General features: G+C 35.2%; 1 protein-coding gene across 1 annotated transcript; it reads left to right on the top strand.

Moving 5' to 3' along the window:
* Nucleotides 1-10,532, top strand: LOC100934615 (SLAM family member 9). The gene is made up of 4 exons (XM_012547994.3): nucleotides 1-171; nucleotides 4,411-4,722; nucleotides 7,463-7,729; nucleotides 10,185-10,532. Exons 1-4 carry the CDS (start codon nucleotides 117-119, stop codon nucleotides 10,262-10,264), a joined length of 714 nt encoding a protein of 237 aa, XP_012403448.1. The 5' UTR covers nucleotides 1-116; the 3' UTR covers nucleotides 10,265-10,532.
* The last annotated feature ends 445 nt before the right edge of the window (nucleotides 10,533-10,977 follow it).

Here is a 10,977-nt window from a genome sequence, read left to right as displayed (position 1 = left end):
CACCCCAGAAGTGTTATTTTTTGTAAGGGAGCAGGAAGTGTGAGGGTGGTTAGACATCTTTCCTCTTCAATCTCTCTTCAAGTGGGTTGAATAACCCAGACTGCAGAAGAAACAGCATGATCTTTAACTGGTGGAGGCTGTGTCTGCTAATGCTCATGATTTCCTCTCAAGGTACTTTTTATTCATCTTTAGCTATCTCTTTTCTGGGAGGTTCCAGTATTAGAAGTAAAGGGAAGTTGGGGGGACAACTCATCAGTGAGTTTCCATAATGTCTGATACCTTTGCAGCATCGTTGGCAGTGTTGGGAGTCAGGAGGCAAATCCTTGTTTCATATGAAGCTAATTCCCTTTTCCAACAAATAACAACCAAAAGAGAGAGATGGGCAAAGAAATAGAGTCTAAACGCGGGTCAGTGACTTCCCAGAAGGCTTCCAGGGAAAGAAGGAAGAGGAAGTCAATCATGAAGATTTTTGCTGTTTGCGTGCTTATGTCCCTCATGTCTTCCCTTTCTCAGAGAAGCTCCTTCGGATGTATTCTGTAAAAATCCAAGTCAGGAAATATGTCTGTCTGTTTGGTGTGAGTGTATAGATCAAGTCTTAAAACTCTATTTCTTCAACTTTGAGAACACGGTCCTTTCTCAACTACCTCTCAATTGCCACACAATCTGTTATCTAACTCTGCTGATTCTTCCTATACAGAATTTCAGATTTGCCACCCTTTTCTTCTGTATAGTCCTTTGGACTAAGCTTATATGGAGTACCTTGAGACATAAAATGATAAAGACTATGATTAAGTTAGTTAGGTCTCCTAGCAAAGCCAAAGGTTTGTTATACTTCCTATTATTACAGCTATTCAGAAATTATTCACAATTCAACTGAACCTAGATTCACTCACTATTTGTTCCAGTGATGTCTGTCTTTCATGAACAATTTTGTATGTGAATAAATCCTTTTTTTTGAGCACTGGAATGTGCAGACAAGGAGGATTCTTGAGAAAGTCATGGGTCATTTTATTGATCAGAACAGCTAAGATTTTTACAATGGTTTATTCTTACAATATTGATGGTGTGTACAATGCTTTGTAACAATTTCTGGAAAGGATGTGGAAAAGTAGTTAAACAAATATACTGGTAGATTTGTGGATTGGTCTAACTATTCTGGAGTATGATTTGGAACCCAAAGGACTATAAAACTGTACATACCCTTTCATTCAACAATACCACTGCTAATTTTGTATCTCAAAGAGATTAAAAAAAAAAAAAAAAGGAAAATGACCTCTATGTATAAACACATTTTAGCAGCTCTTTGGAAATCAAGGAAATACCCATCATCTGGGCATAGCTAAAAAATCTGTAATATATGATTTTGAATACTATTGACCTGTAGGAAATGATGAACAGACTGGTTTCAGAAAAGCCTAGAAAGACTTTGTGAAGATTCAAAGGGTTTAAGTTGACACTTCAGAGTTGTTTAAGTTTATATTTATCTAATTATTAATGATTTAAATCCCTTCATCATTCAGGCTGAGGCTATCTTTACAGGTTTATTTTACAATATTCCCCTTTAGGAATTCTGTATTTCAGTCAAGATGATAAATTTTATGTTCACTGAACTCAGTAATTCATTTTTTAATTCTTCTTTTACTTCTACTAATCCTTTATATCTGGATTGCATTCCTTCTATACCTTTACCTCTTAGAATCTCTGGTCTCCTTCATATGCCATGTCCTATAGTAAACTTTTCTCTTTTCCCCTAGTTGTTAGCCCTCCTTCCTTCTCAAATCATCTTGTATATATTTATCTATTATCATTTAGTAAGACCCAAGTAGAAAATAAAGGTCTTGAAGACAGGAATTGGTTTGATTTTTCTCTTTGCCTCAGTGCTTCACAGAATGTTCTAGGTATAGTAGGCACTTCATATATATGTCTATTGGCTTATTATTTTGGGATTTTTTTTGTACAAAGATATATGTGTATACATACACATATGTATATAAATATACACACATATATATGTTTTTATAATAAATATTCCTTTTTAAAAATTTGAATTCTAAATTTTCTACCTCCCTGCTACTCACTGAGAAAGAAAGCGATATTATATCTCAATTATTTGTGTGAAATCATAGAAAACATTTCCATATTAACCATGTTGCAAAAAAAAAAAATGAGAAAAATTAAGAAAGTGAGAAAATTATGCTTCAATTTGTACACAGGAGTCTTCACTTCTTTCTCTGGAGGTATTTTTTTTTTATCATGAGTCCTTTGGAATTGTGGATCAATTTATTAATCATGTTTTTAATCCATAATTCTGTCACTAAGTGAGAGAATCATAAAAATTTATAGATGAAATGTATTAAAGGCTATTTAGTCAAAGACTTCTTTGCTTTCCCTAATAGTTTAGGGTCATTTATGATCTTTACAAATATTATTTTCATGTCTTCATCCAAGTTACTCATAAAAGTATTGAACACATGGCTATGTACAGGTCTCTAAGATATATCACCATAGACTCTTTCAGATTCACATTAAACTGTCAATCATCAGTCTTTGATGATTCAATCAGTTAAAAATCTATCTTACTTGACTATAATCCAGTTCATATCTTTTCAATTTGGTTCAAAACCATCATTAAAGATTATTAAATATCTTGCTGAAATCCAGTTATCTTTACCTAATCTACAACAATGATGATCATATTTTAGTTTAAAATTGTTTCGACTGGGCCAGCTACATGGTTCAGTGGACAGAACATCAGCCCTGAACTCAGGAGGACCTGAATTCAAATCTTGCCTCAGACATTTAATACTTCCTAGCTGTGTGACCCTGGGCAAGTTACTTAACCCCAATTGCGTCAGCAAAAAAAAAAAAATGTCTTAACTTTTTAGTAACTTTTTTCTAACTTCTAAGTATCATCTCTTCTTTTTAAAAACTATATATCTTGGAATTTTGTTGAATATAAACATAAAGCTTATTGGTCTAATTCTTGGGATCTATCTTTTTTCTGTTTTTTAATTTTTCTTTAATTTTCTAGCACTTATAATATTTTCTACGACATAATAGAAATTTTTGACAATAATTCTGTGATCAATTCTATACTTTTTTCCAGCAGTGATATATGGAATACCATATGTATCAGCAGAAATGTTACAATCTGTGAGTATGTGCATGAAGAAAATATGCATCCCCTATTAGACCAAATAAGTCTTATAGACATCTCCTAACACTTTAATTATAGTCAAAAGTCATTGGGTACAAATGCAAGTAGTAATTTTAGATAGGAAGAAGCAATTCATTATATCTTACAGATAAAGAAAGTGAACTCAAGGACAGATGGTGACTCACTATCACTTTATTTTCGTATACTAAAGTATTTATATACAAAAGTATTGGAAAGTATTACAATAAAGTAAATACTTTAAGAGTCAAGACAAAACAAGAAATTGGCATAAGGAATTCTTAACCTACAGTAAAACTAATTTTTTATTCTGTCACTATACTTCATTTACTCATTTAACACTGAATCTCCTGCCAAACTGAAGCCAATGACAAATTTTACTTTGCCACAATACATAACCATAATCAGAGAGACAAAACAACTGGGTTGTGGGCAGAGGAAGGTATCAGTTGCTACCAGTAACTCTAATAAGATCATCAACTTCTATCTAGTTATGAAGTATCATGTAAAAGCAAGGAGAGCCTATACCTTTGACCTTATATTTCTAAACAGGTCCTTATACTATTACTATAAGAGATCTTTATGTGTTGAGATGAGAGAGACAATGAGAGACAGGTGAGATATCTTCAAACACAGCTTTAAGGAGTCTGGGTACCTGGATAGTTTTAATAGAATGTATGTATTTCTGTTCTCCTGAACTGTGTATCTTTCTAGGAAAGGTTTTATAAAGTGGGCTATTTTGCAAGCTTTCTGAAATCTCATCATATATACCAAGGGGATGGGTGATGATGACTCTCATACAAGGTCAATCACAGCTGTGATCTAAACAACATGGTCTTGGCCATTCACTATTCTCAGTGCTACCTATATTATGGTTCACAGGATCCTGGCAGTCAGTTTTGAATACCACCTTGGATACTAGCCAGGTTTCTTTTAATTTCTATGCTGGTCACTTTTAATTTTTTTGAACCTTAGTTTCCTTACTTCTAAAATGAGCACAAAAATAAAAAAAAAATGATAAAAAACGCATCTTATAGATTTGTTTTGAAGTTCTTATAAATAATGTCTAGTATAAAGTATTTGGCAAATCTTAAAGCATTATGTGAATGTCATCTATTATTATGTCTGATTGTATGGTAATGCCTTTCAATGACACTTCCATTAAAATAGTTCCTTGGCTATGATTTTTATCATCCTAATACTAACAAAGTTTTTGCTCTGATTCTGGTTGGCAGTTTACTCAGCAAGAAATGTGGTGGGTGTTGTTGGTGAATCTGTAAATCTCAGCTTCTCTAAACTCTATCCTGGGCCCTACTCAGAAATCTCTTGGTTTTACAATGAAACTCAGAAGATCTTGCTATGGGAAAGAGAAGAGCAAACTAAAATATTTGAAACCAACCTGAAACCACGAATCTGTCTTGCTGGTGATAATATCACTTTACACATCCAACAGCTTCGGAAGGAAGACAGTAGCACCTATAAGCTCCAAACTTCCTTACTGAGTACAAGACAAGTACTCTCAGAGCACATCAGACTGGATGTATATGGTAAGTTAAGCAAGAAAGAGGAAAGAAAAGGAAGGAGAGTTGAGGCTCCAGCTAGACTAGGATGAAATACGGGCTTATTTTATTCAAGTAAAAAGGAGTAAGAGAGGATATTAAAGATGAGAATAAAAACATGGAGAAAATGAAGAGATCAGATTAAGACTTGCTTTGCATGTTCTAGGGACAGGGCAGACATCAACTTTACTGAAATATGGGTTTTGAGAATCATGAGAATGGGTGGAGGAGATCTTTGACAGATGGATTTGAGACTTAATATGATATAAAGTTATTATGGATGCCTGAGCCCCAAAGTACCATGTCAAAAGATATGTTTGCAGAAAATTAGTGCCATACTGGGGCATCAATAATAAGTTATGATAAGTAACAATAAGATAAAGCTAGTAGGAGGGCACAATCTAAGAAGGGAACTGAGGTAGACAGGATAGGACTAGAAGTTTCCATCACTCAGGAAGGACAGAATTTAAATTCTGGAAGAATGTGCAGGGATAGGAAGCTGATGTAGATAGATAAAGCATTCGTCAAGACACACGTACATAGATAATATACGCGTACATATATGGAATGTTACAGAGATAGAACAAGATTTGGCTGCAAAGAGTCAAGAATGACAATAAAGTATTGAACTCAGGCAAGGGAAAGATGGTGGTATCCTCAAAAGTAAAAGGAAAACTGAATAGTATTTGGGGTCTGGCAGGGAGGGGAGGGCATAGTGATGTCTATTGAATTTGAGTCTCAATCACACAAGAATACTTTTGGGCAAGACACTCTGGCAATGGAGAGTCACTAGAGAATATGGAGATATAACTTAAGAGATGCAAATTTAACCCCTTTGCTATACTATTTCACACTGATTAATAGATAAAAATAGAGGCTATGGAAGAACAGGTACTCACATCCATCACTGGAAGAATCACAAATTTGCACAATCTTTTAAAATACAAAGCTGGAATTGCACTATAAAAATTACAAGAATATTTGTACATTTTGACTCAGTAATTTCACTGTTTTTAGGGGCATAGACCATAAATACTTGTGTGTGTGTGTGTGTGTGTGTGTGTGTGTATAATTATGAACAACAAGAAGAATTTTTTAAAAGAGTTGTTTCTGGGCAGCTAGATGGTGCAGTGGATAGAGCACCAATCCTATAAGTCAGGAGGACCTGAGTTCAAATTTGAGGTCAGACACTTAACGCTTTCTAGCTGTGTGACCCTGGGCAAATCACTTAACCCCAATTGCCTCAGCAAAAAAAAAAAATGCTTAGATAAAAAGAGCTATTTTGTTAAAAAAAAAAAAAAAGCTATTTCTGGTAAGATTGACATAGAAGAATTATAAGTAATCATGAAAAGGTGGAAACAACCTAAGTGTTCACCAACTATGGGCAATGGTAGATTAAATTAAGGTATATTAATATAACAAAAATGATAATATAATCAATGTCAAATATTATGTATATTAAGAAATCTGAAAAGAAGTTTATTAAATAATACAAGATGAAAAACGGGAGAATTTGGAGAAAAGAGTATGCACTTTTACTCAATAAAGGGACAAATGAATGAAAATGGAAAGAAAAATCACCAGGTGAAACTGGGTTTATTAGAAAATAGAAAATCAGGCCAAGGATAGAACAGGGATGAAGATAGAAACCAATGGATCAAGGCAAAGGCAGGCCTACCCAAGATGGTTACACTATGTACAAGAAAATATACTTATCCCACACATTCTGGGAGAATTCAGTCAGGGAGCTTTTGGGGGATTACCTATAATAGTCTGACTCTTATAAATCATGATTCTTCTCTTTAACATTTATGTAGCTCAGATAAATCACTTGAGCATTTGGGAGACTCAGTTTCCTATATGTCAAATGAGGGGATTTCTCTCCCTTCCTTATATTTATAATCCTATATGTTACACTGATTTAATGTAAAAAAAAAAAAAAAGAAAGAAAAAAGAACTTTCTAACAACTAAACTTATTTCAAATTGGAATGGAGTGCTTTGTGAGGTCATGGACTCTATGTTTTAATGTATTCAAATAAAGGCCAGATGAGATGTTGCAGAGAGAATCTTTGAATTGGATGAGTTGTTGTTTTTTTAGGTTCCTTTCATCTCTAACATACTAGAATCCCAAGTGTATATAGCTAAGGCTAATTGATTTCTCATATGATGGGACATCTTAAGCTTATAAGGAAGAAGTCTTATCCTTTTCCTTGTCCCTAGAGCAGAGTGCCACTATTTGTAAATAAATGTCCTTTTCCTACCATCCTTTTCTGATCAGCAGCAACCTAGAACAGGTAAATCATTTCCCAGAATGGTTGGAGGAAAACTGACTCCCGTGGGCACTATCACTCTCTGTCTCACAAATATAATGGCAATCTTTCACATATGGGACCTGAGAAGCCAGCATCTATTGCCCTCCTTACATACTTCTATTTGCGTAGAAGGAGGTTTTTCTGACTTGAACACTCCAGCCCCTTGTAGCTCTAGATGTGCAGACTCAGGTAATGTTAGTAGTTGAAACTGGATGGAGAATATCCTGAATCACCGATTTCCTCTCCTTTTTGATATCTCCAGGGTAGAACTCTGAAATCCAGGGTTTTGAAATCATTAACCATCTTTAGAAGGGGGAGGAGCATAATCAAAACATCTCATTGACTATTACATATTATATTTTATTTATATCATTTATTTATCACATTTTTATATTATATTTTACCTTTCATGCAGAGCGATTGACAAAGCCCCAAATTGCATTGAGTCCTAGTTCCAGTGATAATGGCACCTGTCTCTTCAATGCGACATGTTCTGTGGAACAAGTAAGAGAGAATGTTACATACAACTGGATACCTTTGGGACAGAGAATTAATGCATCCATTGAAGGACCCATCCTCAGTGTCAGATGGAAACCTGGTGACCAGGACCAGTACACCTGTATTGCCAGGAACCCTGTCAGCAACAGTTCCTATACTATTTTTGCCAGTAAACTCTGTGCAGGTAAATTTCTGACTGTCTTCCCAAGAGCCTGTGATCATGGAATCCTGCTGGATTTAAATTATAGTTATTCTTGAACTTGGTACCAACTCAGTTTCTACAGGAACAGACCCTCCCGAGATCTGTCACTTGCCATGTCTTTGCCAAAGGAAATACTCTTGTTCTGAGACTCTGAGGAAGGTATTTGTTTCAGTGGTCAGTGCCTCTAGATGAATTGAAAAAAAGTAATTCTTTTATTGTGCATGGTTCAGACCCATGCTCCCAGTGACCCTGCTTCTTAGATTCTTCTCTTTTAAGGTGTTGAATATGACAAAAGCCACAACAGACTTCTGTATCTCATGCTGGTTACCATCTTGGTTATTCTCTTCATGTTGAGGCTGTCAAAATCCTAAAAATCAAACACATCCCACATAATATCATAAGGGCTATATAACTACAGGAAGCAGTCAGTGGAGAATATATTACTAAAGATCAGAGCTCTAAAGTTGGAAGAACTTTTGAAGTCATCTACTCTCACCTATTAATTTTGCAGATGAGAAAAGTGGTACCTAGACAATTTAAGTGACTCATATAGTGTCACATAGGTAGTTTCACACTCTAGTCCTCTAACTTCTAAATCAATGCTTTCCCATGGTACCTAGTAGAGTACTTCAATATGTCTCAGATAATAACCAAAAAGCTGAATGAGGCATTCAAAATGCTGAAATTGGTCCAGTTCCAAAAAAAGTTCCTGGGATTATGATTGGAACCATAAAGATGGCAAGATTATCTACAATTTAGAAAGATTAGCATAGATCTCTTGGCTACCAGGGACATACATTAGTGATGATTCCTTCCTGTATGAAATCTTTCGTTTATAACAAGGGGGAAGATAATCCCCTAATTCAGCAGCTATTTTCCTCATCTTTCCTTTTATTTCAGGTCTTCTCAATGCTTCTTTCAAGACCTTTTTATTCCTTAGAGACATTCCACACTCTGTGTGCCCCTGGCAGTTTAGCTTCCTCCTCCAGTCTCTCTGGTCCCATATTAGAGTGGGAACATGGCAGCCCTTTGGGGAAAAGGAGAAGGCTCTTAACAATGTAATTTTGGAAGCAGGAACAATATTATTTTCATTTTCATATCTCACAGTGTATTACATAGAACATGAATTTAATGCTTGTCAAATTAATGAATGAAGAAGCCTTGAATTCAAATCTTGTCTTAGAATTCAGTATTTTAGACTGCTGCCACATTTCTGAGCCAGAGTAGAAGCTCCCCATAAGACCTAGTACTATAGGTCTTTATTGTAAACAAGAGCAAGTGATAATTATAGAGTTCTGTTTCTCCTTGGCTTTAAAAACATATCGTTGTCATTCCTTAAACATTTACATGCAGCTGACAGTATAAAACCTAGGAATAGAATAGTTTCTCCCTTAAGTACCAGAGGCTACTATGTCTCTTTATACCAATTCCCTTCATGCTTTCCTTTCCATTTTAGATGCTCTCCTGAACACTAACCCAGATGGATATTGACCCTAATATCCATCTGCTTTTGATAAATTTGCTAATTTTGGGGGGAGCAAGACATTATGGTGTGTGTGTGTGTGTGTGTGTGTGTGTGTGTGTGTGTGAGAGAGAGAGAGAGAGTGTGTGTGTGTTTTTGAGGAAACTGAGACACACAGTGACTTGTCTAAGTACAGATAGCTAGTAAATATTTGAAACTTCAGAATTAATATTGCAGCTGCACTAGCTCTAGAGTCAATAAGATCCGAGTTCAAATTCTACCTCAGACATCTAGTTTTGAAGTAGAAGGGGAAATGATTTCACCTCTCTCAATCCTTTTTCCTTAGTCTGTAAAATGAAGAGGTATGTCCAGGTGATCTTTCAATATCATTTCAGGTTTGTTTCAATATTCCCTCTAGAATCTGGCATGGAAAATGGTCCAACTGGATTTTATGTTATACCAGAGAATTGATATTGTACAGTGGAAAGAATGTTGAAGTTGGAATCCAAAGACCTGAATTTGAATCCAGACATTGCCACTTACAATTTGTGTAACTCTTGGCAAGTCATTTTATACTGATAGGTCTCACTTTGTTTACCTATAAAATAAGAGGGTTAGACTAGATGAACTTTAAGGCCCATTCAAGCTCTACATCTGGGATTTTATTCTTTTCCTTTTATACTGGAAGATATCCTTATTGAGTCTTGATACACAAGGTAAAGGTAAAGAACTAGAAGAATGAAGGTGGGGTACTTGAGCTTGGACTCCTTCTGTCTAAGAATTCAGTCCTAAACTCATGGCATTTGTTCCAAAATTTGAGATCTCGAGTTCAGAGAGGTGTCCTGGGCACAATGGGGCTAAACTGAGGAAAGATATCTAGGCATTCCAACTCCTTGAGCTTACTCTACTTGATAACTCCAGTACAATGCCTCAAGAATTTCATGGTCTTGGGTTTTCTATTCTTTCTTTTTCCAGACAAGACCTCTAGAATATCCTTGAAGTTGCTAGTAGTCATTCTGCCCTCCATCTTCAACCTCCTGTTCATTCTGAATTAGACCTGATTACGACTGCTTTGTTGGACTTCCAGAACTCAATGATGGGCAGGAATGAAGAAGAATGAAAAGAGAGAGTGGCCTTTTTCTCATGTCATTCTCTTCAGTAGGTGGATCTGACAACTCCTTTCTTCTCTTCCAAGATTTGAGGATAATAAGCATTTTTATAGTGTCTATTATGTTCTAAGAACTGTGGTAAATATTTTATAGATATTTGTGAGGGTCAATTGACCCTCACAACAATCATGTGACATAGGAAGCAAGATGGAGATGCAGACCTACACCCACATATACATACAGATAGATATTTTACATTTGGAGAAAAGAATGATTTGCTCAAGATCATACAGTAAAGATCTGTATTAATTACACACAGAGTTCTATGGGTCCATTTATGAAATTTTGAATTTTCTGCGGCAGGGAACAAAAACCAAAATAAATAATAAACTTGAGTGCTTATAGCAGATCTGAGGACCATGTATAAGGAAACAAGCTGTATTATTAGATTTCTCAGGGTAAAATTTGATTGGATTTAACATAAAGCAAAGAGTAATTTCTTGATCCCCAAAATTGGATCTAATTGAGAGCTTGAGATACTGGACTAATTGTCAAAAAATAAATATTAAGTCTAGTACTTAGGTTTCTAGAAATCAACAATAGAAGAATTGGAAAAGTAAAACATAGTTAAATAGCAGGAAATGTAAGAAAACATTAGA

The sequence above is a fragment of the Sarcophilus harrisii genome, chromosome 4, assembly GCF_902635505.1.
Source record: "Sarcophilus harrisii chromosome 4, mSarHar1.11, whole genome shotgun sequence".
NCBI classification, from domain to species: Eukaryota; Metazoa; Chordata; class Mammalia; order Dasyuromorphia; family Dasyuridae; genus Sarcophilus; species Sarcophilus harrisii.
Note: the sequence above shows the minus strand (reverse complement) of the source record. Positions and strands in the feature narration are given on the sequence as shown.

Excerpts from the sequence above, each read along its gene's own strand:
- LOC100934615 (XM_012547994.3), top strand. The coding sequence starts at position 117 with ATGATCTTTAACTGGTGGAGGCTGTGTCTGCTAATGCTCATGATTTCC. Across the intron at positions 4,723-7,462 it reads CATCAGACTGGATGTATATG|AGCGATTGACAAAGCCCCAA; the intron begins GTAAGTTAAGCA and ends CCTTTCATGCAG. Across the intron at positions 7,730-10,184 it reads TGCCAGTAAACTCTGTGCAG|ACAAGACCTCTAGAATATCC; the intron begins GTAAATTTCTGA and ends TTCTTTTTCCAG.